General features: G+C 39.8%; 1 protein-coding gene across 1 annotated transcript in view; it reads left to right on the top strand.

Moving 5' to 3' along the window:
• igsf11 (immunoglobulin superfamily member 11) overlaps nt 1-27,977 on the top strand; it is a 175,750-nt gene that overhangs the window by 128,701 nt on the left and 19,072 nt on the right. The window contains exon 2 of the mRNA XM_022669362.2: nt 17,926-18,089. Coding sequence (XP_022525083.1) covers nt 17,926-18,089 — 164 coding nt within the window. The remainder of the gene's footprint in view (nt 1-17,925; nt 18,090-27,977) is intronic.

The following is a 27,977-nucleotide window of genomic DNA, read 5'->3' as shown; positions in this document are numbered from 1 at the left end:
AATGGGGAGAGACCTAAATGCAGGAAACCAAACATCGGATTACCATTTCAGAAACATATTTTAAATAATATATGATAACATCTGATTAAAACCTCATGATATGGCTACTGCACCTCCAGAAAAGCAAGCTGATTGGATGTTTTTTGCTGAAGGGTGTGACTTTGTTTTGGAACAGGAACCATTATTTAGCATTACGAGAAATCCTATATATTTGTAAAAATCATTTGTAAATCTTTGTAAAGTCTAGTCATCCTAGCTTACTGTATATAAACTTGATAGATTGGTAGTAACAGCAGCATTTTGGTTAATTACATTGCAATAAACGTGCTTTCAATAAGATAAATCTTTCAATTTATGATACAATTTATCGTACAAATATAGACATTGCAATAATTATTTTGGCTGATCTATTATTTATTTTTTTGCCAGTTGTGGTTTTCTGAGCAAGTAGAGCACATTAATATGAACAAGACTGGATGTCAAGTTTGTTTAAAAAGCTTAAATATTTGTTGCAGTTTAAATGCCTGAAGAATCTTAATAAATCTGTATGAGTGCTTTTAAAGTATTTTGCATTATTATGACTTTGACATTAACTTTAAACACTGACAATAATATCATTCATCACAATTATTCCTGAGACAATATATTTTTTAGAAAATGCTTCCCTCAAAACTGTGTGTCTTTTCTCAGAAACATTTTTCTTAGATAACATTTAGGCTTATATACAACCGAAGTAGCAATGGTTACGTTTTATTTATGTTTTATTGCACTTTATTAATCACCTTTTTTATTCAATTACCATATTTTTAAAAATATATATGGTATACATTAGAAAAAAAAGCTATTAAAATAGCTTTAAATCCACTTCACCACCTTCTACTATCTGTCACGTTTATCTGTAATACTATTCACTCATTTATGTGCAGGTCATGCCCTTTGACATCCCCGAAGTCAGGAATGTATCACCCAACCTTTGGTATTTCCAGTGGAATCCCAAGGGTCAGAAACTCAGGCTGCTGGAGTCCTGAATGTACTCTCACTTTTCACTCTGAACTTTAGCACTTCAGCAGTGAAAGTAGTTCGTACCAGGAGTTAAGTTTAGAAGCAGTGTGTGCCTTGAGTTCAGTTTTGGGGCAGCATTAATGGGGTGCTAACGTACATGCTAATAACAGTAGCTAGCTAGCAAGCAATGCATTTGGAGCAATGCATTCTTAACTTATGGTCCCTTTCTTACTCCCTGCCAATGGCCTATGTTCACACATTCCACCTGCGTTTTTTAAAAAGCAATGGTGCTTGTAAATATATCTACACTGATGGATGTGGTGGTTCGACAATGAGGTGTGTTCAGGTAAATTTCTGGCATATTGCTATCTTGGCAACGAAAAACACAGGCACACTTACTGAAAACAACCTAGACAAATATCAACAGTGAAAAGTTCATTGCTATCTTGGCAGTAAATTGTCAACACAGGTGCATCCACAACGTTTTTACACCCCTCCCACCCAGTACATGCCTTTGGTGTACTTTTCCCGTTGTTTTGATGGCAAAGAAACATTGACACCCTATAAAACAAGCTGCACAGTGCAGCTGCAGTTGCTGGCTTGCCTACAGGCAGTTGGTGTCTTTAAACACTTAAACTAAAGACTCATTTGTTCACAGTTCCTAAATTAGGTACTTAAATCAGGTACTTTAGGGATCATTCATTTCAGTCCTGGAGGGTCAGTGTTCAGGAACATTTAGGATAATCAACTCCAGCCCTCTTGGGTCTGTGTTCAAGTTCATTTGGGAACATCAGTTCCAGACCTTTAAGGTCAGTGTTCAGGTACATTAGGGATCATCAATTCTAGCGCTGGAGGGTCAGTGTTCTGGAATATTTTGGATCATCAGTTCCAGTCCTGGAGGGTCAGAGTTTAGGTACCTTTTGGGATCATCAGTTCCAGTCCTGCAGGGTCAGTGTTTAGAAATATTTTGGATCAATTCCAGAGCTTTAAGGTCAGTGTTCAGGTACATTAGGGATCATCAATTCTAGTGCTGGAGGGTCAGTGTTCTGGAATATTTTGGATCATCAGATTCAGTTCTGGAGGGTCAGTGTTCAGGTACTTTTGGTATCATCACTTTCTGTCCTGGATGGTCAGTGTTCATTTGGGAACATCAGGTCCAGACCTTTAAGGTCAGTGTTCAGGTATTTTTGGGATCATCAATTCCAGTCCTGGAGGGGCAGAGTTCATGAATATTTTGGATCATCAATTCCAGTCCTGGACGGTCAGTGTTCAGGTACATTAGGGCTCATCAGTTCCAGACCTTTAAGGTCAGTGTTCAGGTACTTTTGGGATCTTCAGTTCTAATTCTGGAGGGTCAGTGTTCAGGAATATTTTGGATCTTCAGTTCTAATTCTGAAGGGTCAGTGTTCTGGAATATTTTGGATGATCAGTTCCAGTCCAGCATCATCAATTCCAGTCCTGGAGGGGCAGAGTTCATGAATATTTTGGATCATCAATTCCAGTCCTGGACGGTCAGTGTTCAGTGTTCAGTGTTCAGAAGCTTGATGACGTTCCCGCTCAAAAACACAGAAACCTAACAATTAACTGAGGAGTTGAAACAGGCATGTTTAGGCAAGGAAATTACCAAACTCTGGCTCTGCAACTCTGGAACTGATGATCCCTTGGGCTCTTCGATCATTGCTGGATCTAGAAGATGAACATACTTTGTAACCGCCTCGCTTCAGTATTAGCATCATACTAACTGATGAAAAACTGGACACGCTGAAAGCAAACTTCAGCCATGTAGGAAGCCTCCTCGCCGCTGGGGATTTCTGCCACCAGCCAGCGAGGGAAGGCTCCTTATCGACAGGGGGGACGGAGGTGCCCTGAGCGAGGGGCTATTTTTACCCTGACAATATGGTTCGCCAGCCAAGTGGTGCACAGTAACGTGCCAGATCCACCCAGGTACTTGCCAGGGAAAGGCCAGGAAACTGCCAAGAGCACAACAGGGCTGGGATCAGACAAGCTTTTCAAAGCTTGTGGTTCTCAAGCTGATCAAAGGAGCCCTGCGTCAGGTTTCTCCTGAACACAACACTTCAGGAGGAGCATAAAAGTGTTTTTCATGTCCTTAGTAAATAAAACATAAGGATTTCAGTTACAAGGTGTTTTTTTGCTGATCTTAAGACATGGAGTTCAACACTGAATAGTAAAATACAGTTTTTAAATGACTGAGAATTTATCAGGGTATCAGTGAATCAGGCTTGTCAGTCAGTCTCTTTTGCCAGGTTAAGAGTGAGTCTACCAGCCCAAAATTTTTAGATAGCTTAACATGTTTAGCCCTTGTGCGATCCTAACATACTGTTACCTCCCCTTGTCCTACGGCTCAAAAAATGTCTCTCTGTTGGCTTGAGGGATTTCTTCTTCTTCTTGATCTGAAGATGCATCATCCTCCGGGTTGCACTCAAACCCATCTTCCTCTTTAGATACAACTTTATCCTCTTGTTCCTCCTGAGCTCCCAGACTTAGAGAAAGTGTTTTCTGGTGTTCAAATGCTTTTATAGTTTGCAGGTTAAAAAATGACCCAGAAGACAATCTTTGTACCCTAGTGGCAAGTATCACTTTTTCTAAAGATGGGGTCCCTTTAGGAAAAGTCAAAAAGTCAAAAGTCAAGTTGGAAAACGATAGTTTGAGGTATTTTTTCTAAAGCTAAACATGGTATTGGCTCACTTTTGACCCGCAAGACAACACAAGGGCTAACTGTGGCCAGAAACTGACCTTTAACAAAGGTCTAAAAGGATGGGAAACTCAAACTGCAGTCTTTAACCAGTACAAGGTCTCTAGCTCTCTGAATGTACATAGTCTCAGGCAATCTTTGTACCATTCCCAGCCTTTGTCCATTTGATTCTACAGCCGCAAGGTCCCCCTAGTGGGAGGCCAATCACATGGGACTTTGGCCCGAGGCTCTGTTGGGACGCTGTGGGCAAGAGGAAGGTTTGGCCTTGGGGCGCAACATAAACCTGCTGGGGAAAGAGCTTTACCTGCAGGCAGTCCCACAGGCATACTGAGAGTAGCACAGCGGGAGATGGTGAGAAAACACACTGCTCCTGGAGCAGCTCCTGCTCTCAAACGTCCAAACAACAAGACGCTACACTGGTCTGGGACCAGTTCATCTGGATATTTTTAACACCCAATGGAGAAACAACCCGTGGGACTTGTAAATAAGCTGACTAAGTGCATCACCTGCATTAACAAAGCACAGCATACTGTAACCTTTGAAGGTTGAAGATAAACTGACTTCAGACTTCGTTGGGGTTGTTAGTTTACGCTGGGGTTGCAACTATGCAGTTTTGTTTTGTCTGGATTTCCCTTAGAAAATGACACAATATTAAGACAAATAAACCTGAGATCAATCTTTAAGATTGATAATCATATTTCCCCTGTGTTTCCATCTTAAAAGCAGTTTAAAAACGTTAGCTACAGGTTTTTATTTTCTCACTCAAAACTACCGAAGCCTCCTAGAGTAGTTAAACTACTGTATATGTGTCAGTAAATTGACGATATCTCACTCACATTTAGCCAACAAGTTAGCGTTAGAATTTTCTTGAGTTTTCCTTTCCACCTTACCATCGTTCCACCTTAAATTACGCTTTAAATGTACTAAACCAGCAGTTTCAAAACATGCCATAGTTTAAGAGAAGCAAAGCTAATGTTGGCCACAATTTTTTACATTCTCACTCAAAGCACTACTAAAGCCTGCTAGACTAGTTAAACAAGATGTTTCTTTTTTCTTTTTTCTTTTTTTTAGTAAATGTATGTAACTCGTGTTTAGCGGACAAGATAAAAACAAGTATTTTTCGCCAGAGTTTTCTGTTCCACCTGAAATGTGATCAGTCTAGACCAGCAGTTTAAAAAAAAATAGTAGTTTTAAAAAATCTAACATTAGTCCCAATTTTTTTAGTGAATTACTAAAATGTCTTGCCTCTTTATGTGTTTAAGAGCATCAGTTGTAAAGTTGTGAAGAGGTAGAGTTACAGGTATACAGTGAATAGCTCTATTTGAGTAATGTTTTAGTCCATATTATGGCAGGAACTACTCTAAGTAAAGAACTAAGCAGAGACAAATTATGACTAAGAAAAGAAGCTCAGTCAACCTGAAATATAGATAGATAGATAGATAGATAGATAGATAGATAGATAGATAGATAGATAGATAGATAGATAGATAGATAGATAGATAGATAGGATAAGTTCATCAGAGTTACCAGCCTTAGAAACTACAAGTTAACAACACCCCAGATAAAGGAAACCTAAATGCTTTAAAGAGTTTTAACTTTTAACTTTTAAACTACTACATGATTCCTAATGTGTTCCTTCATAGGTGTGTCCAAACTTGACTGTTGATTGGTTACCCAATACCCAACCCTAGTAAATAGTGGTAAGCGGGCCTCCTAAATGTGTTTGAGAGCAGTCGGCGTCAGTATCAAAAGTTACATAACAGATCTACTGGCATCTAGAATGTCCTGTAAAACCAACAGGCCTAAATTGTCCTGAGGTAAACATGGCTCACATGCTTGCTTTAATCTGATTGGCAGAGGAGCCACCACTTTCTATAATCGTCCGTGGTGTAACTCTACTCATGCAGGGTGTGTCCACAGGCTGGAGCTCCTGGAGGAAGCCGAGAGTGTGGCTGAATGAACTGGACTGACAGTTTTACGGTCACACACTAATGTCGAGGACTGTTTTCGGAGTCGATGACACACTCAAGTTACGACCTCGTTCATCACCCTGCTCTCCTCGCTTCCCCTCCAGATCTGCAGGGGAGGAAATGTAGAGGCAGGAAAGTTCTCCAGGCACGTTCTTTAAGATCTCACAGAGTCCTTTCTGTTATCACAGTTAGCATGTGCGGCTAAAATATACAGCCACTCGCTCATTTTTATGGGGGCTGCTGGTGGCAGACTTCTTCTAAATTATTACAAGCAGAGATCGCACTATACCACCTGTTCGTTTTACTGTTAGAGGGAACCAGTGCTCATACATAGAGTTTTATTTAGCCAATGGTAATCTGATACCTTTCTTTTAGCTGCACCTTCTTTAGCATCTAAAAATAGGCTATAATGATTTAATTACAGATACCTAGGCATGGCCGCCAATGGATTTTCTTCAAATCTTAAAATTATTCATTTAGAACTCCTATAACTCCTGTTTAACATAAAATATTAGTTTACCCAGTGCTGTTTCTATTCCATCATGAAACAATCCATTCCATTAGATTGATAGGAGAATACGCATACCACTAAAAGTTCACTTAGGGTTTTTTAACGTTGTGTACAACAATTCACCACATGTGAGTGAAGTGAATTGTAAATGTAGTTGGTGCATAGACAGTAAAGGTGAAGGCTGCTGGAAACTGGAGGAGGTCACGTCAGCCCCTTTTGCAAAAATCTTATTCTTTTGTTAAAAGATCTCAAAATTAAACCTAGGCCATGTTAAATTAATGTTCAATTAAGCAATTGAACATTAGAAGTAAGTGTTTCCTCATTTTCTTTAAGTAACATAAGGGTATTCTTAAAATAATCGGGTATTTAAAAATACACATACAGCTCTGAAAAAAAGAGGCCACCTCTTTGATTTTACCTCATTTAAAACCTCTGGAATATAATCAAGAGGAAGATGGATGCTAACATAAAAAATTATCCATCCAAAAGCAGTGTGTAAGACTGGTGGAGGAGAACATGATGCCAAGATGCACGAAAACTGTAAATAAAAACCAGGGTTATTCCACCAAATATTAATTTCTGAATTTTAAAAACTTTATGAATATGAACATGTTTTCTTTGCATTATTTGAGGTCTGGGAGCTCTGCATTTTTTTTTTCAACCATTTCTCATTTTCTGCAAATAAATGCTCTAAATGGCAATAGTTTTATTTGAAATTTGGGAGAATTGTCTGTAGTTTATAGAATAAAACAGCAATGGTTATTTTACTCAAATATAAACCTATAAAGAGCAAAATCAGAGAAACTGATTCAGAAACTGATTTTTTTTTTCCAGCTTAATTTTTTCCAAAGCTGGATATTAAAAAAGTAAAGAGTAAAATCCCCCATATAGTCATTGATGGCGTTATATTGTGTGAGATTAATTTTATTACCTCAGGCATTGCAGTGGGTTTAGAGAGAAGCTAAGCTAACTAGCAGTTTTCTGGACTAAGCTAAGCTAACTAGCACTTTTTTGCTGTCGAATGAATGAGGGCGCTCTGAACCATAGCTGAACTGAGCTGGAGTGTGTGTATGTAAAAGCCAGAAGTTATTTTAACCTATTTTTTGTGTCAGTTCTGTCCCTTACTGTGCTGTCAGAGTCTGCATATGTTACAGTGCACATGCACAGCACTGTAACTGCTGTAAAGTAGTTGTGAGTGCTTTTCTATGTAAGGTTTCTGGTTTTGTGGGGCTTCACTTCCCTTCAGAGCGAGGATTTTGGATGTTAGATGGTTGTTAACTGTGTGTTTCACTGTGTTTTACTGTATGAAGGGTGCTAGATATGTAGAATTAGTGTGTGTATGTGATTGACAGTAGCTGGGGATAGAAGATAGTATATAGAGGATAGGATATAGTATATTAGAAGTCAGTAAGATATTTTCAGAAATAGGAAAAATGTGATTAGCGTAATTGTCCCAACCCTAAAATTATAAGTAATAATTACCACTGATTAGTTTTTATTTTTAGCACTAAATCGTGTGTTTTTATTTTTAAATACCATTATCTGTCACGCCTGGCGCTGAAAGTCTCCAGTTTCCAGACTACACTACCCAGAATGCAACAGACACATACATCACTCCTGTTCCCAGTCACATGACACTGCACACGGCCCCTCCAGGAAGCAAATCACCTCAATACTGACAACACCTGCTCTAGGGCTTATTTAAAATAATTCTCTTTAGTTCGCTCCTTGCTGAGTATTGCCTGTGTTAAATCTCTCTGATTTTTCCTGTTTCTTGTAAAATTCATACCTAAGGTGCACCAGATTAAAAGCGCACTGATATTTTTTGTAAAATTAGGTTTTTAAAGGCGCCTTTAGTGCGCAAAAATATGGTATTACTTCTTTTTACTCATTAGTGTGTTCTTGAATTTTTCATATTGTTATGGCAAAAATATACTGAAATTTTGTGATATTATTTCAGAGCCATATCACCCACCCCTACTTTGCATGTAAACACACTCATTGTCTTCTTATTTGCTGACTCTTAATGATCCACCCTTAATAATGATACAGATAATGGATAATTTGCCTGCTGTAAACCCTGTTCATTACCAACAATGCTGCAGTCATCTACTCAGCCTTTGGTCTCCGGATTTTAATTGCAGTGCACCAGTGGCAGCGTCTCACAGTATACAACTTACTCTGTCTTGGTTGTTATTGTGTAGTTATGGGTTTATAATATTGGAATCAACCACAATAAAGTCACAATAAATGTCATTAGTTATCGAATAAAAAACAGAAATTCTTAAATAATTAATAATTCTTAATCATTAATATTGTTTTTGGTCACTTTACCTAATTTGCTGTAAGGCTGCTAAGGTACATGTAAGAAAATTAAAGTGAAGAAAGCTTGTGTTTATTAGTGTATTAATGAACGTGTTGTATCTGTTTGAAAGTGTGTGTGTGTGTGTGTGTGTGTGTGTGGGCTGAGCCATCTGTCTGCAGGGGTTTAGTTGTCTTCAGTGCTGCTGATAATCCCTCCATCAGCAGGGCCACTGGCCTACTTTAACTTTCTGCACACTCACCCATCACTCCCTCCACTCGTTTGACCCAACCAGGCAGCGTTTCCCAGCATGCAACGTTTCTCTTCCCAATTCACACAGCTTGCGCTTCTTAAAGGATATTAATACTTGCTTACTAAGCATATTAATGGTAACTATAAACTAGTGCATCTCAGAAAGACAGAATCTCATTATTCAGTTGAAAATGTGAAACTCATATTATATAGATCTAGTTTAAGTGTTTCTTTATTTTATTGTTGATGATTTTGGCTTACAACCAATAAAAAACCCAAAAATCAATGTCTCAGAAACTTATAACATTATATAAGACCAATTGGTACTTTTGGCAGTGTGGGCAGTGTGCCAAGTGCTGCTGGAAAATGAAATCCGCATCTCTATAAAAGTTTTTAGCAGAGGGAAGCATGAAGTGTTGTAAGATTTCCACAAAATAAAAAAAACACTGCACTGACTTTAGACTTGATAATATAACACAGTGGATCAACACCAGCAGATGACATGTCTCTCCAAACCATCACTGACTATCAGTAAATTTTGCATTTAATTTGGAGATTTAGGGGCCAGAGTCTGGAGGAGACAATCATGTTTTGTATTTTATGTTATGAAATAACCCAAAACACACCCATATTTAATTATTTAGGAGAATAAGAGCTGTGCAAGGTGTACTTTTCCTGTCGTTACGATAGCAAAGACACACCGACAAAATTGTTTCAATTTCCAAGTACACACTGATTCACTCCCATTTTATTCCCCAGCACACACACACTTTCATTCCCCAGTACACACACATTTATTTCCCACCACACACACACACAGCTTTTTTGGGGTTTTAAGTGTGAATGTGTCAGTACTCAACAGTGTGTGTATGTGTCTGTGGAAGCCCAAGTGTTACTGTATGCATGTGTTTGAATGTGTATATGTATATCCTGAATTTGTGTGTGTGTGAACACACGTGTGTATGTGCTCTCTGTACACAGCATTAAGCAGCTTTATGCAGCAGCATGTGGATCACAGGAACTTGTGTGTGTTTGTAGGTGTCTGGGCCAAAGTGCGACCGTGTAGGGGACGAGCTGTGTTGTGCTATAGGGATTAGTGCCCTGGGTGTGTGTGTGTGTGTGCGTGTGTGTGTGGGTGTGTGTACGGTACATTGAGGACACCGTTCTTTTATATACAGTACCAGTCAAAAGTTTGGACGCACCTTCTTTGATGAGCTTATTCTGTGCAACAGAGGGCACTCTTGCTTTTCCTTTTCTGGGATGGTCCTGATGAGTGCCAGTTCCATCATAACACTTTATGACTTTGTGACTGCACTTGAGGATACTTTTTTAAAAGTTCTAGAAAACACCTAAAAGTCAGTATCTCAGAAATTTCGAATATAATATACTATTAATCAGTGCTGTTGGCAGTGTATAAAGTGTGCTAAGTCCTGCTGGAAAATGAAATCTGCATCTCCATAAAGCCAATGTTAGCAGAGGGAGGCATTAAATGCTGTAAAATGTCCTGGTGGACACTGAACTTGATATAACACAGTGGAACAACACCAGTAGACCACTTCATGGAAATGGTATTTTCTAATGGGAAGTGGTCCCTTCTGGCCTCTTTCAAACTTTCAAAAGTGCCTAAAAATGTTTCCTCGAGGGATACCATTAAAATGAATCGTTTTTGGTTCTATAAATAAAAAGTATCTGCAACAAATTATTTTGTTTCAGATTTATTGATTTATTTATTTAAAATCCAATGTTTTTCATATCACCAAGAATATTGCTATCGGGAAACACCCTGAAATATCGAGATATAATTTTAGGAACATATCACCCACCGTCTAAAGATGCTTTGGCTGATGTAAATGTTGTTTACCTATGTAAAGGTTCTTCTTTTTTTACATGCATCATTCTTTATATCTGAAGCATTCTTCAAAAAAAAACTTGAAGCACCTGTAAAGTAGTTGTAGCTGTGTAGAGCTTATTTGTATAGTATTGAGTGTATGTGATTGTCTGTGTGTGTGTTGGTGTGTGTGTGTGGTGCTTGTGTTTTGTGAATGGGGGGGCCTCTAGGCCAGTGTGGCCTTCAGTAATCTTTGGACGATCATGAGGACCCTCGATCGGTATCCTCTGCAAATGCTATTGTTTGGCGAACACACACTCGTACAGGACCCGGGAGAGACCCGGGAGAGACCCGGCTGAGACGGAGACGCTTGTTTACGTGTGAAATATTAAACAGTGCTTTGATTGTGTTGCCCCCGAGACCGCCTGGGAGAAAACGGGCCTTCATCTGTGCTCTTTTATTCAGCCACTGTGTGTGTGTGTGTGTGAGAGAGTAAGAGGGTCTTATGTAAGGCTTTTGTTTATTGAATAATCAGCTGGAGATAAGTGTGATCACATTGGCACCAAATACCCTGAATGATTGCAGATATTTAGTGGTTTCCACTGCCAGGATTTGATAGGTGGTTGCTGATTAGCTCCTAGGTGGTTGTTGTGGTATCATGTATGGTTGCTATGCTATCGCTATGCTGTTACCGTGTACCCCAGGTGATTTACCCATGGAATTACTGGGTAGCTTCTAGGTGGTTGCGGTGGTATCGCATATGGTTGCTATGGTATTGCTATGCTGTTGCAGTGTACCCCAGGTGATTTACCCATGATGTTGCTGTGTAGCTCCTATGTGGTTGCTATGGTATTGCTCTGTTGTTACAATGTACCCCAGTTGATTGACCCATGGTGTTGCTGGGTAGCTTGTAGGTGGTTGCTGTGGTATCGCATATGGTTGCTTAGGTATTCCTACGTTGTTACAGTGTACCCCAGGTGATTTACCAATGGCGTTTCTGGGTAGCTGTGGTTTCCACTGCCAGGCAGTTGCTAGGTAATTCATGTGGCATTCCAGATGGTTGCTAAGGTGTTGTTAAGTTGTAACATCAATAAGAGATAATGGACATAATAGACTGAAATATAGAAGCCAGGATAGCAATGATAGACAGATCAAGAGCAGGACAGTGTGAGATAAAGAGAGAAAAAGGGAAGGATAATGTGAGAACAAGAGGGACGGGAGAGATAAGAACTGAGAGAGAGAGAGAGAGAGAGAGAGAGAGAACATAATAGCAGAGGATAGAGAGAGATCAAGAGAAAGAGCAGGATAGAGAGAGAGAATGAGAGCAAAAGAACAAAGGATCAAGGAATAAAGAGAAAGAAACAGAGCATGATGACACCAGTTAGAGGGATGGACAATGAATAGAGGGAGAAAGGGAGAAAGATCCCAAGGGAAAGAGAGGTAAAGAGAAGGATGTAGAGAGCAGGTAGGATAGCAGTGAGCTCAAGAGAAAGAGATGAAGCGCAGGATGAAGGGAAAACAAGAAGAAAGAGAGAAAGAGAGATAGCAAGGATTGAGCGAGAGATCATGTGGGAGAGACAGCATGATGGCAAAGGATAGAGCGATCGGCAGAAAAAGCAGGATATAGACAGAGAAAGGGATGGAAGGATGAAGAGAGTGAGAGAGAACAGGATAGCACAGAATGGAGGGATAGAGACAGAGAAAGAGAGAAGCATGGGAAGAGAAAAAAGGAGGATAGAAAGAGAATAAAGCAGTATGGATATGGATAGAGAGCTCAAGAGAAAGATAAAGAGCAGGATATTGAGAGATAAAGAGAAAAAGGGAGAAGGATATCAAGGGATGGAGGGATAAAGAGAGTAAGAGAGAGCAGGATAGCATGGGTTAAATGGATAAATAGAGAGAGGAAGAGAGGGAAAGAAAGTCCCTTAGGTGGCAGAGGAGCAGAGAATGGGTGAGAGACTTTTATGCTGCACAAGAGAAATTATAGTCAGATAAAGGCCCCGCCCCCTTTATTATATTCCTTTTATTATACAGACTCTCTCTTTCTCTCTCTCTCTCTCTCTCTCTCTCTCTCTCTCTGGAGTGATCTCCTCTCCTGCATGAATAAGTGTAACGGTTGACACCGTTCTCCTCTCCTCTCTGAGAGGAGGGAGGCGTGTCCCCTAGCGCAATGCCCCGCCCCCACAGCCCTCAGGCCTCTCCCCCAAATGCCCAAGGTGACTTTTCCAATTAGCATCAAAAGCAGGCGAGGTGTGCTCGCTGCAGAGGTGGAGGGGGGCAGGGTTTAATGAACGGCTAAATAAATAACACCAGCGAGGAGCAGCGCGGTGCACTGGGGGGTGCTCCGGGCCACGGCAGGTTCTCCAGTACAGAACACTGTATCTGCATCACTGTAGAATATTTTAAATAAGCTCTGCTTTGATTGGATGCTCTGTATTGTGCCTGGTTTTAAAAAAAGGAGGAAAGCAGTCCTGCCTAAAAATACAGTATATATATATATATATATATATATATATATATACTAGCACGCCTTGGTAGCTCCTAGGTAGGTGGTTGCTGAGGTATTGCTGTGCTGTTCCAGTGTTCTCCTTGGTAATTTCCCCATAGTGTTGCTGCTGGATAGCTTGTAGGTGGTTGTTGTGGTATTCCTACGTTGTCACAGTGTATCCCAGGTGATTTACCCATAGTGTTGTTGGGTAGCTGGGGTTGCTAAGTGGTTGCTATGCTGTGCATATGGTTGATATATATATATATATATATATATATATATATATATATATATATATATATATATATATATATATATATATATATATATTAGTCCTATCTTCAAGTCCTGCCGTAGGTGGTTGTTGTGGTATTGCAGATGTTATCATGTTATTGCTACGTTGTTACAGTGTACCCCAAGTGATTTTCCCATAGTGTTGCTGCTGGATAGCTTGTAGGTGGTTGTTGTGGTATTGCATATGGTTGCTGTGTTATTAAAAGTTACTTTATTTTATTTTTTTAATAATGTATTATATAGATGTATTACACGCAGAGTGATCTTTTTTAAGCATTTATTTATTTTATTGTTGATAATTTGACCTACAGCCAATGAAAACCCAAACCAAAAACAATCAGTGTTTTAGAAAATTAGAATATCATTAAGTCCAGTTGGTACTTTTGGCAGTGTGGGCAGTGTGTCAAATTCTGCTGGAAAATGAAATCTCATGGTCAGCAGGGAAGCATGAAGTGCTGTAAGATTTTCCGGGAAAACAAAACTGCACTGACTTTAGACTTGATAATAAAACACAGTGGATCAACACCAGCAGATGACATGCATCTCCAAACCATCACTGATCATCAGTAAATTTTACATTTCATTTGAAAATTAAGGGATCAGAGTCTGGAGGAAGAATGGAGAGACACACAGTCCAAACTGCTTGAGGTCTAGTGTGAAGTTTCCACAATCAGTGAGGGTTTGGAGACCCAGAAAATCTCTTCATCCACTGTTACTATTACTGTGATTGTCTTTATTCTGAAAGCTCTTTTATCCAATCTATAATTCTTAACGCTATGTACCGTAGACTACATTGTGTGGTCATTTGAGGGGGCGGGATTTGACCTGCTGTTCTTGCGTTTAAACTCCCAGCTGTCAGAAGTCTGGAGATGTTGTTTGTTTGTTGACTGGTTCGTTGGGTTGTTTACGTGTTCACGCTCACCTTTCGCCATCCACTCCTTTGCGAACGCCCGTAAGAAACGCGACCATCTGAGCGTCTTTACCAGCCTCTGCGAGTGGGTGGGGATGCTTCAGGCTCCAGCCTGCGGCGGCTTGGCAGAAGATGTCCAGACTTAAGATGAGCGCTCAGAGCTGTAAGAATCTTTAAAAACAACTGGTCCAAGAGGTCAGGGCTGGATCAGGAACTGTGTAATCTAAAGCTTCTTTAAGCCCAGACTAGCTTGCTCACATTCATTATTTTACATTGGGGCAGGACTTTTAATACATCACAGCACATAGGAATGTTCAAAGAATGGGCTTTACTCTACGCACTGGGGATCATTATTGCGTCGTTACTTAATCATCAAATGCTCCCATCTCTAACGCATCAACATTTCAGGAGAGGAGAGAAGGGATTTCCAGGAAACTTCAGAAAAGGTGTGGATGTATAGGGTAGGCCAAATAAAGTGTTGCAATCTGCCAGAGACATTCCTGGAAAGTGCATGCAGTGTATTGGCAAGCATTATCTTGCTGAAAAGCCCATTATCCAGCTGGATTTCCATAATGAAAATCATATCATTACTGAGGTTTCTGCTGTCAAGCATTTATGAGACCAGCTGGGATGCAAGAACTACCAGAGGATCCTTTATTATACCGCAGTTAGTTCCGACGCTGCAATGTAATTGGCTCAGAGGCGCTCTGTGGGTGCCAATTATCAACCGATAATGCACTGTAACCAAAGCTCTCCATGTATTACTCCGCCACATACAGGTAAACTAGCAATGATGCAGCGCTTACAAGCCAAACAGCACAGCTACAAACAGAGCAGCATTGAAACTATTTTAACTGGCGGAGTGTTTATAACCAAACAGATAATATTTTCTCGCCCTCTTTAACTCAAAATCTTTTAATAAACATTGATAATGGAACTGTGGTATAATCGCAATAATACACTTGAGGTTTGTGCTATAACGTGTAATAATGGCACTGCTGTGCAAAAGCACAAAGCACAAAGGAGCGCCAACAAAGGAAATTCATAAATTCAGCTTGCAGAAGCTTAAAGGAGGGGCAAGCAGTCTGGTACTGATGCTACCCCAGCTGGTGATCCGAGGCCTCCTCTTGTGCGATTGGCTTGATGGAGGTCATGTGACGCCGTGAAGCGAGGCGGCCATTCGTCTCCCCCAATTAGCGACGTGGCGCCTCTCGTTAGAGGGCCTAATTCAATCCGTCCGCCATCTGTATACCTGCTAACGAGGCTGATGGCTGGCCACGTCTAAGAGCAGCTTCTTTTCGTCGTTGATGTTAAATTAGCTGCTTTTAAACGAGCCTGAATGATGAGGTCGAGGCGATTTCTCGTGGAGCGCGAGCTTCTCCCCGCTGCCAGCTTCACTTCAACACATGTCCGGATGCGATTACCTTGACTGCGCATGCATCTCGTCGGCGGAGGACGTAACCCAATTGGTGGCTAATGCGTTTAGTCGATGCTGAAATAGGCCATGTTCACATTTTGTGAGGCTCATTGATTGTGCTTCAACTCATCACGCTGGCGTAGGGAGATGTTTATCACGATGATAGTTTACAGCCCGGCCCATCTGCGAGATCTGCGAGATCTGTACCTGTGATTACGGCAAAGCAGACGCGACCAGGTTTACCCAACACCCCACCACCTGCCCTTGACTTTGTGTGGGTGGGACTGGATGGATCTCCATCACTTCAGAGAACTGTGCAGCCTGGTGACGGAAATGATACAGTATATAACAAGTATTGACAAGATATTGGCAATACTACCTTCATGATACATATCATATTACAGTAGTTATAACCCAACATACTTTTAACTTTTATCCAATCAGGACAAGGGGACCTAACAAATATAGACTATATCTGTCCCGTATCATTTCTTTTACTTACAGTATTAGTGCCATAACATGTTGGATCATTGATTTCTGTTATGAAAATCTGAATTAGAGATGGGCCAAACATATTGTATGCAGTAATATCGGCAAATAAAATGTAAAATTAATTTTGTTGCAAAAAATGCCTTTTTTATTCAATGTTTTGCCGTATCACAAATTATATTTTGTTTTCACAAAAATACCTTAAAATTTTGATATTATTTTGAGGACATATTGCCCACCCCTACCCTCACATACAATGTGGAAATGATAGAATTTACAGTACAAGTAAAAAATTTGGACACTGATCTTTCTTTTTATCTTAAAAAAAAACACATGCTAAATTTTTACATTTTTACGCATTTTTAATAAACAAAAAGTGATAAATAAACCAGAATATGTTTTATATTTTAGACTCTTCTAAGTATCACATTAATCTTTGAGGACAGATCTGAACTGATCTTTTGGTATTTTAATCTCAGTGTCTTCATGAGGGAGAGTAACCTGGAATAGTTTTCTGCGTAATTCCATATGTCCCTTTTGACTGGTACTGTAGCTGTGTCAGCAATAGGTGCAATTTACAAAGTCTATAAAAACCCCAAAAACAAAAAAGGTCCACAAACTTTTGGATACACAGTGTCAGAATTGATTTGCCTTCTCCTGGATGATTCATTCTCCACCTTAAATTACCCAAGAAGAGCTCGAGGGCACAAAAAAACATATTTGTTATTGCACATGGTCTGAATCTGGAGGTGCTTATACCGTTACACAAGGTTATTTACATTTCCTTAGGAAAGCACACTATTGTTAGGGAAGGTTGTGACTGCAACCACTGCTAGGTGGTTGTTGTGGTATTCAAATTAAAAGAATGCTAGAGTACTAGAGATCTGTTATGATGCTCCAGGTGGCTAATGTGGTATTCAATGAAACATAAGCTAGAGTGTTGCTACAATTCTGATATAATGTCCCTGGTGGTTGCTGTGGTATTCATTGAATGAAAGCTACAGTGCTACAGGTCTGCTGTGATGTTGCTGGTGTTTGCTATGATATTTATAAGTGTTTTATAAGTGTTTTCTTTAAATCTAATGTATTACAACAGTTCTGCTATTATATTCCAGGTGGTTCATATGGTATTCAAAGAAGTGGTAGGTAACATGTTACAACAGGTCCACTATGATGTTCCAGGTGGTTCATACGGTATTTAAAGAAATCAAAGATACTTTTTTTTTACTTCATAACTGCTATGATGTTCCAGATGGTTGATATGGTATTTTAAGAAACCAAAGCTACTTTTTTTACTTCATGACTGTTGTGATGCCCTAGGTGGTTGGTACAGCATATAAAAAAGTTATAGCTAATGACTTATTACATTTGCGTTCTTTTTTTAACATGATTTTTTGAAGTACCACAGTTACTAGAGATGACTGTATTCATCTCAAAATGCTTCTGAAAGATGGTTCAAGCAGAATCACAAGGATCTATTTTCTTTTTGTCTGCTAGCAAATGATTAGCAGGAATATACTGGATGCAACAATTCACAGATGGATTGATGGCGGGCCAAATGATGGATGGATGGTTGGATGGTTGGATGGATGGTTGAACACAGTGATAAAATGATGAGAAATGCTCAGAAATGGACAAGCTTTTAGAGTGTGTGTTGGTGATATCTCCTCCTGTTCATGTTCTTTGCTTTTTTGTAATGTGATTAATTAACCCTGTATTCTGTGTGTGTGTATTTGTTTTCTCTCACAGTGTGTGTGCACTCGTTAGAGGTGACGGTACGTCAAAGCAGTGTGCAGGTAGCCAGGGGCCAGGCGGCCATCTTGCCCTGCACCTTCACCACCAGCGCTGCCCTCAACAACCTCTACATCATCTGGATGGTCACACCGCTGGCTAACGCTAACCAGCCAGAGCAGGTAAAGCACTGTCGCAATCACTGGCCACTGAGATACACTAGATACACTACATCAAGGGTCGGCAAATAAGTCTGGCCGAGGGCCATATATTTTCCAAGCCATTATGTGGTGGGCCACAAAAAAAATCTGTTTTGGAAAATGAAGAATGAAGTGTAATGGGATGGAGCGCTACAGACTAGTAGCTCTTCAGCCCTGAGGGTTGTTGAACCTAATTGCAGAACAGTTGATCTCAAAGCAGGTAAACCCAAGAAGAAAGGAAAAAAAATACATAGCATTACACACTGAATGAAACTAAAATTTTTCTGTGAAAAAAAAAAATTATATATATATATATATATAAAAAAAAAAAAAAAATATATATATATATATATATATATATATATATATATATATATATATATTCCAGGAGCCAATAAGAGAGATACTCCTAGTACATTTTGTGTACAAAAAATGGAAAGTAAAGTTACCTTGTTTTTTTTTTGTTTGTGTCAACTTAAATAGTTATATTTCACCAGTAATCAAATATATGAAGTAGATTCTGTAGACTATTTTGTACAGAGTACAAAGATTTGGTAAGATTTATGAATCTTTGCTTGTGGTAGGTTTTATTTATTTATTTATATTTTGTATGTATTTAGTAGGATGTATGTAGTATTGGTTAATGTATGTCCTTAAAAAAAGGTAAATGTGTGGATTTTACCCAAAATTCTATTGTTTTGTGCACATCCTACGCAATTTGTTACAAAACCTGTACTAATTATATTTATTAAACCCTTGCTTTACAATCTTTCATAAGAAAACATACAGTAAATGTTACATAAAGATTATCTCCAGCATTTTCTTAATTCTGTAGTAAATTAATACACTGGACCGCTGCATTGTAAACCTCGGAAACATGTCTTCATCATGATTTGTGGCATTAAGGTTCCTGTAGTATTCTGAGGGGTCCGAAAAAATAGAGAATTTATATAAAATATAATTATTATCTTTAGTACCGTGAACTGTAGTGATGCTAATAATAAGGTTAAGTGGGCTTTAGGGGGAATAAATAGTGTAGGGAGAATATAATGGGCACTGGGCAGTGTGTACAGGCTCCACACATCTGTGCAAACCCCCCCTGGGTAATGGGCGGAGCCTCAGCCTGCAGAGAAACACATGGGCAGTTTTTGATGGCTGTCCAGCGAGCGTCCGAGAGGCTGAGCGCAGGTTTCGCCCTTTCCCATCCGATTCCGGCCCATTTACTTTAAATATGTGGCTGCAGGCACATCAGAGCATCACCTGCCCCGGACCCTTTTTACCTGACCTTACACACACACACACACACACACACACACACACACATGCTTTTTTTATACATAAAAAAAGACATGCACATGAACACACACACACACACACACATTCACTCACTCACTCATTCACCTGCCTCCAACTCTTTTAACTTCAAGCACATAACAATCTTCTGCACTAATTAACCCAGCGCTTTAGAGGCAGGGCCAGAGCAGCTGTTCCTCTGAATACGCACGCAAAGCACTCGCGCACACACACACACACACACACTCTCAGACACACACACACACACACACTCTCTCGCTCTCTCTCTCTCTCTCTCGCGCACTCACACACACACATTCTCTTACACAAAAAACACCACATTAAACTAAAGGGTGCTTAAACACAGCATGGTTGCAGAGCTGTCGGCAGAGCTCTGTTAAGCATGGGGTCGTTAGTATCATGGCTCCACAGTAGTTCTACAATGTGTGACCAGACAGTAAGTAGATAAAAAGGCCTCCCAAAGTAGTACAAGTTGTAGGTTTATAACCCTTGTAACTCTAAAGACCCTATCTTACACCCTGCTCAAGGTGTGTTGCGATGTTCATTGCTATCTTACACCCCACCAATAGTATATTTGAACGCTTTCTGCCTGCATTGTTTAAATATGTCTATGCTGATGGGTGTGGTGGTCTGGAAGTGAGGTGTGTTCAGATACAGTACATTTCTCGCATATTGCTATCCATCAAACTAGTTGTGGTAGAGGACCAGATTGGTAATGAAAGTGGGCCAGCAGGGTCATACTGGCTAATCTAGGAGACCACCAAATCTAGATATACCACCAAATTTAAATGACAGTATAGCCCAGCTGGTGAAGAGATTAGTCATGCTGGTTAACCAGTATTAGTCAAATATGTCCTTGTCATGGACTAGTTTAGTTATGCTGGTCAACCAGTTTTGGACAATTGGACACCTGTCATTCTGGTGAAGTTGGAAATGCTTGAGGACCAGCATGGTCCTGCTGATTAAGCTGGTAGACTGGCTAAAGCATAAAACCCAATAAACCCAACCCAACATACCCAACCCAAAATACCCAACCCAATGCGTTGGTAAAGACTTTGGTCATTCTGGTCGACTAGTTTTGGTTGACCAAGTCATTGTGATGGATAAACTCTGTAATGGAGATGAGCCAGCTTTGTCATTCTGGTGAACCAGGTTGGAAATGCTGGTTGGACCATCATGGTTGTGATGATTAAGCTAATAGCTTGGCTAAAGTATCAGACACAAATGATCACATACCTTACTTTACCAGACTATAAGGTGAATCAATAAACGTCTATTTTCTGGTCTGTTTTCATTTATAAGGTGCACTGGATTATAAGGTGCATTAAGCGATACTAGTAAGAATGCCTACATCGAAGTGAGCAAGGGTGTCATCATGTTTCCCTTCTAATGGAAAAAAAAAAAACATGTTCTTTTAAAGTTTTAAAGAGCATCCTTCAAAAAACAATTTATTTGGATGAGTAAAGCACTTCCATATATTTACTTAAAGCTTAGATAGATACGTTTATAGTGAAGTTTCTCCAGCACTATGGCTGAGTGCAGCAGCATTAGCGTTAGCCGCTAACCACAGCACTAGCGGGACGTAAATGCCACCCAATAACACTAGACTGAGAAACCCTGAGTGTTCCAGTAACCCAGGGGGCTTTCAGCTAGCGGTTCATCCCATGTAGCTTGTTTTAACACAGCAAACATGCCGATGACAGCCCAGTATTCTCGCCCCTAAACCGGGGAAAGAGCTAGCGCTGCGCTTAAAGCTAGCCTGTTTAACGCTGTACTTCAGCAAAGTGGCTTTACTGCTCCTTAATACCTGAATGGTTGAATTCATACATAAGGAGCAAGGGATTATGAGGCACACTGTTGATTTTTTGGGAAAATTAAAGGATTTTAAGTGTGCCTATGGTAAGCTATGCTGAAGAAGATCTTGCATGTTTTAATTGACCAATTTTGATGAAGTTAATTGAGGTGTTGAACCAATTTGTTGATTCCTAAAGACCAACTAAACCATTAAACTCAAATAAAAAAAAGCTTTTACTGTCCATACCAGTCCATTGTCCACAATATAAGGTTTGTGTTGTAAGAAAAACATGGTGCTGGATTCCCGCTTGACCCTCGCTTGGCCTTCTTAGCCGTGGCGCCAGCTCCTCGCAACTCCCCACGCTACAGATATGTATCAGTTCTGTGTGATTGATTGTGATTGATCTCTGAGAAGAAGGTAATGTGTTTCCGCGTAGCATTTCAACAGCGCTCTCCACTGTAACGATTTCCCAGCTCTCTGATATGACCAGAGGAATGAGCTGAACGTCGATAGGCCACTGGTCATCTATCACTTTCCTCCTTCTTATTACCCATTTCTGAGTCTTTTACAAAGCTGGCTTTACTGTTGCCGAAGGCTGTGTTTGCATAGACGCCCCAATTGGATTTTTTATCATGTTTCCAAAACAAGTCTCATATTTACCTTAAGGCCGAAACGCAGAGAGATGAGCTGGTCTGAGATCAGCTTTACTATTTACTATTACAGTAAATACAGATAGATTCTTAGCTTCACTCACCATTAGAAGTTTTGGAGAAGCATATTATTATTTCCATTGAAAATTACACCCCATCAACAGTCTATATTAACGCCTTCTGTCTGCGTAGTTTAAATAGCAATGGTGCTTGTGAATATATCTACACTAATGGGTGTGGTGGTCTGGAAATGAGATGTGTTCAGGTAAATTTCTGGCGTATTGCTATCTTGGCAACAGAAAACACAGGTGCACCACTGACTAAATATAATTTAGACAGAAGTCGACAGTCAGACGTTTATTAATAAAATAATATAAAAGAGATTACACACTAAGAGTGGTGGTTTCTGTACTACTCATATTAATATCGGAATTATATTTGTATTGACTAAAATTCAGAAATATATTGTGATATAAATTCTGATAATATCGTGCAGCCCTAATCACACCATTATTAAGTATTGTTTTTTACCTGTTTACTTAAATGGGCCGTAAACTGCCCCATCCCAACTAAAATGCAGGAATTCATGACATTTTACAGTTATCTTAAAGTATTAAACATAATTAAAAATGTCTGGAACATTGCTTCGATTATATAATGTATAAGATAGCACTTTGGGCCCTATTTTAGCCATCTGTAGGCAAGTCATCAACAGCGTACTGTGAAACTTGGTTTAGAGTGAGTCAGTGTGTCTTTGCTATTGTAACGACAGGAAAAGTACACCTTGCGCTACTTAAAACACACACTCAAAAGGCATGTACTAGTTCTCCTAATTAATCATGATTGTGTTTTGGGCGTAATATAAAATAAACCAGTCATTGTGTCAATAGCCATTCCCTTTAAGAGCCAGATGCGCTCTGATTTTGGCAGATTGCTATTTTAATGGTGCAGCTACCTTGACGTCATTAACGCTTCTCAGCAAAGGAAACTGACCTGCTCGTTCATGCTGTAAAGGAACAGTGATATTACTTTGTTTTGTATTCTGTTTATTGTGCATGTTAAAACTATAATTGGCTGTTTAGGTTGTCTGTTGCCAAGATAGCAATACACCAAAAAAATACCTGAACACACCTCATTTCCAGATCACCACACCCATCAGCATAGATATTTTCACAAGCGTTCTTGCTATTAAAACAACGCAGGCTAAATGTGTGAAAATAGATGGTTGGCAGGGTGTAAGATAGCAATAAGCATCCCAATGCGGCTTGCGCAATATGTAAAATAGCACTGCAACTGTTACATAGAGACTGTAACTCTAAACTTGCAGTATGAGCCTTTTCCCAGTCCTCAATATGAACAGCCTGAATATGGATTTCCGGCGTCAGCTTCGTACAATGTCTAAATAATCAAGCACGAAAACCTGATTTGAATTTTATGAGCTTCCTTCCTAGATGTAACAGGCGGGGGACTGTGTACCCGCAGTACAGTACTTGACATGTCAGTTATTAAATATTGAAATTCATGCAGCAGTTTGTATGATGTGAATGTCATGGCGGTTTTCATAACGCTGATGGTCCAAAGAGAGTCAGAACAACTCAAATAAAAGACACAAAAAGCCAGTGTTAGCAAGCTGTTCGGTACCACTTTAAAATAAGGCTCCCTTATAAAGGGTTTATAAATGGTTTATAAAGAAATTTAATAACGGTTATAAGTTGAGTTGTAAATACTTAAAAAACATTAATAATCCCTCACAACTCATAAATAGAAAGAACAACAGTGACAATGTCAAAGTCAAGTATCTATCTATCTATCTATCTATCTTTTTTATTTTTTTAACATATCTAATAAATTAATATAGAATGTCAGTTGAGTCATTTAATTTGTTATTAAATTTAAATGAAATAAGTTATTAACAGAAATGTTAATGCTGACTGATCGAAAAAACAAAGTAAGAAACGCATCTAGTAAGTGTTTAACAGTATTATAAAGTATTGTGAATTACTATTTGGTTCTATTTGGCAGGCCACTGTTGCCCTTTCTATGTGTCTTTTGTAGCTGCTTATTAATGGTTTATAACCTAATTAATAACCATAAGTAAACTCCTTTATAAACTATGTATACATCCTTTATAAATGAGCCTTATTTCAAAGTGGTATCAGCTGTTCTACAGCACTCTCTATTTTTCGATATCTTCTAAGGCTGGAAAGCGAATTAGCATCAATACAAACCAAAATACTCTGTGAAGTATTTAGATGCTCTTATTATCTGGGGTTCTGTTAACAGTCTCTGAGGTTGGTAACTCTGATAAATGTATCCTGTGCAACAGAGGGACTCTTGGTCTTCCTTTTGTGGGACTGTCCTGATGAGAGCCAGTTTTATCATAACATATTTAATGCTCTTTGTGGTGACGGCACTTGAGTATACTTCCAACGTTCTTGAAATGTTTTGGATTGACTGACCTTCATTTCTTAAAGTATTTTTTTTTTTCTGAAGTTAGTTGAGTAGTTGCGATAATATGGATTAGAACATTACTCAAATAGAGCTAGTCACTGTATACCAACTCTACCTCTTCACAATATTACAAGTGATGCTCTCAAACACATTAAAAGGACAAAAAACTCAAGTACTTAACAGCACAGCTGTTAACTGAAAGCCATTCCAAGTGACTCTACAGGGGTTGGACAATAACTAACTAAAACACCTGGTTTTAGACCACAATAATTTATTGTCCCAACAGACAGTTGAGGTGCACGTTGAATTCTGCCGTGATTTGGGCAGCCATGGTTTTATGTTTTTTTGGATACAATCCGGGTAAAACCCAGCGAACATCCCTTTCAGACAGCTTCCTCTTACAGCGTCCACAGTTAATCCTGTTGGATGTGGTTCGTCCTTCTTGGTGGTATGCTGACATTTCCCTGGATACCGTGGCTCTTGATACATCACAAAGACTTGTTGTCTTGGTCACAGATGCGCCAGCAAGACGTGCACCAACAATTTGTCCTCTTTTGAACTCTGATATGTCACCCATAATGTTGTGTGCATTGCAATATTTTGAGCAAAACTGTGCTCTTACCCTGCTAATTGAACCTTCACACTCTGCTCTTACTGGTGTAATGTGCAATTAATGAAGATTGGCCACCAGGCTGCTCCAATTTAGCCTATAAACTTCCCACACTAAAATGACAGGTGTTTCAGTTTCATTGTCCAACCCCTGTACCTCATAAAGCATAAATCAGAATCAAGGTCAGTTTTAAGTTAGAGTATAGTTGTCCACTGAAGTGGTGAGAAGGAATATTTAGCTTTAGGAAGGAATATTGTTAACCGTATTATTAGCTGTATTATGGTCCATCCCAGATTCTTTCAAGCCCATAGACATCATCAATGCTTCTAGACATGGTTCACATGTTCACAGGCCTCTAATAAATGGTTTTGTGACATTTGTAAACCTAACTCTGTTACCCATATAAGGAATCTGCAGAATACGAGGTCTGTGGTCAACTGCGGTTGGTGAAGCACCACAGCCCTAGAGACAAAAAGCTGTTAGCAGTCAAGCTGTGCTGGCTTTGATGGTTGTGGATCTTCTACCCTGGGGGAGTGTTTGAACGAGTTGGATGTTCAGGGTTAGAAGGGTTGTGACCCTGCTGTTGTAAATGTCCTCGAGCGTTGGCAGGGTACACAGGGTACATGTCTGCTCTGTTCTCATAACCACACCTGCTGCCTCCTGCTGGTCAGGAACTCGGAGATCCATCGGCAGATGGGATATGGCGCTAACAGCTCGGACAGTCTGACCTGCAGCCCAAGTCGAACTGAAGTCCACAAACAGAGCTGTAGTCAAGATGCTGTAGCATGTTGCAGTGTCGTAATTCAGCTACTCAGGCTGTTCTGGAGGCTTGATGGATCTATTGCAGCTTACTTTAACAATCTATAGGTGAGCCGTCAACCATGTTGGTATATTTGGATGAGTATTGTCCTGTTGGAATATTATCTTACACATGACTTTGGACTTTTGGACATATAAAATGTGACAACAACCCATTGATCTTGGCGCTGACCACAGTACCTCCACACATGGATTTGTTGGTCGACCCAACCAAGGTTTATTCTGGTAAGTTTATTCCTTCATAGGGTGTCTCAAAAGTAAAGTAATATCCATATCAATTGAAAATAGTTTGGCAGTTATAGATCCAGATTTAGGTCCAAGGAAACATGGCAGTCACAGTTTTTGTCTAAAATTAGATCACCATTTTTGGCAAACCATTTTTTTTATTATATTATGTGGGTGATTAATGATTTTTAAAACACTGTACATATACACAAACTTACTTCTAATATAGAGTAGGTCTTGCTTGACCTGACAACTAGAGACATGGACTCCACAAGACATCTGATGGTAGGTGGTATCCCTGTGGTATCTGGGACAAAAACTAGACTACAATACTTACAGGTAAATATAGGTTCTGTAAGTTGGGAGGTGGGGACAACAATGGATTGCATCAATTAGCCTTGGGTACCCATGATCCTGTTATCAGTTATCAGTTCTGGTTTTTAGATGTTGTGACCCAGTTATCTAGCCATCAAAAATTGGGCCTTATCAAAAGTGACACAATGATTTAATGTAATTTACCTCTTTTTCTAATGTAGATTAAGATTATTCACTATTGTTGTTCACTCTGTGCACTATGCTCCTCAGCATCCGCTGACCCCGCTCTGTTATTTTACACTGACAGAGCACAGAGTCGCTGTCATTCCCAGTCTCTTCCACTGTGTTATAATATCACTGACAGTTGGCTGTGGAATATTCAGTAGTGAGTAGTGAAATTTCACGACAGGACTTGTTGCAGAGGTGCTGCATCCTGTCACTGTACCACAGTGCTGGAGTTCACTGAGCTCCTGAGAGCCTGAGACCTATTCTTTTACTAAAGTTTGTAGAAGCAGTCTGTAGCGTGACTAGCTGTTGATTTTATACACCTGTGATCATAGACACGATTGGAACCTCCTGAGTTTAATGATTTGGATGGGTGAGTCAAACATTTGATTTGATATTTGGAATATCTGGTAACACTTTCTTCTGATGGTCCATATACAGAGGTTGGACAATGAAACTGAAACACCTGGTTTTAGACCACAATAATTTATTGTCCCGACGGACAGTTCTGGTGGAAACAGGAGGGTTGAGGTGCACATTGGATTCTGCCGTGATTTGATCAGCCGTGGTTTTATGTCTTTTGGATACAATCCGGGTTAGCACCCGAACATCCCTTTCAGACAGCTTCCTCTTACAGCATCCACAGTTAATCCTGTTGGATGTGGTTTGTCCTACTTGGTGTAGGCTGACATTACCCTGGATACCGTGGCTCTTGATACATCACAAAGACTTGCTGTCTTGGTCACAGATGTGCCAGCAAGACGTGCATCAACAAGTTTTCCTTATTTGAACTCTGGTATGTCACCCATAATATTGTGTGCATTGCAATATTTTGAGCAGAACTGTGCTCTTACCCTGATAACTGAACCTTCACACTCTGCTCTTACTGGTGCAATGTGCAATTAATGAAGATTGGCCACCAGGCTGCTCCAATTTAGCCATGAAACCTCCCACACTAAAATGACAGGTGTTTCAGTTTCATTGTCCAACCCCTGTAGATCCTTTGTAGATGGTAGCTTTAATTTAAAGAACTGGGATGTTTTGAGAACTGAGATGAAGAATTTTAGCAGCACAGCCTAGCCTGGTGGTGTTTATCAATTGGTATAAAAGGGATTCCGATTTAGAAATAATGCCATACCATAACAGTACCATCCACTCTATCACTGATCTTACCCATGTGGTCCTTCAGCTGCGTTGACCTGGGTGGTCCCATGTTTTGGGGTTGTTCATGTACCCAGTGCCCATTGAGTGCTCAGAAACATCAGATGGGATCCATCCTCCTTCCATGTGAGAGTCCATGCTGGCGATGGATTATGGTGGATGATGGGGGTGGAGCCAATGTGGCAGTGGACAGCAGAGTCAATGCCAAGACACTTCTTAGGGATCAACATCATCTGCACGAGAACGATGACCTCCTTTTCAGCTTTCAGCACACACACACACACACACACAGATTTATATTTATT

This window comes from Astyanax mexicanus, chromosome 18 (genome assembly GCF_023375975.1).
Source record: "Astyanax mexicanus isolate ESR-SI-001 chromosome 18, AstMex3_surface, whole genome shotgun sequence".
Lineage (NCBI taxonomy): Eukaryota > Metazoa > Chordata > Actinopteri > Characiformes > Acestrorhamphidae > Astyanax > Astyanax mexicanus.
The sequence above is the reverse complement of the archived record's forward strand: the minus strand, read 5'-3'. Positions and strand labels throughout refer to the sequence as shown.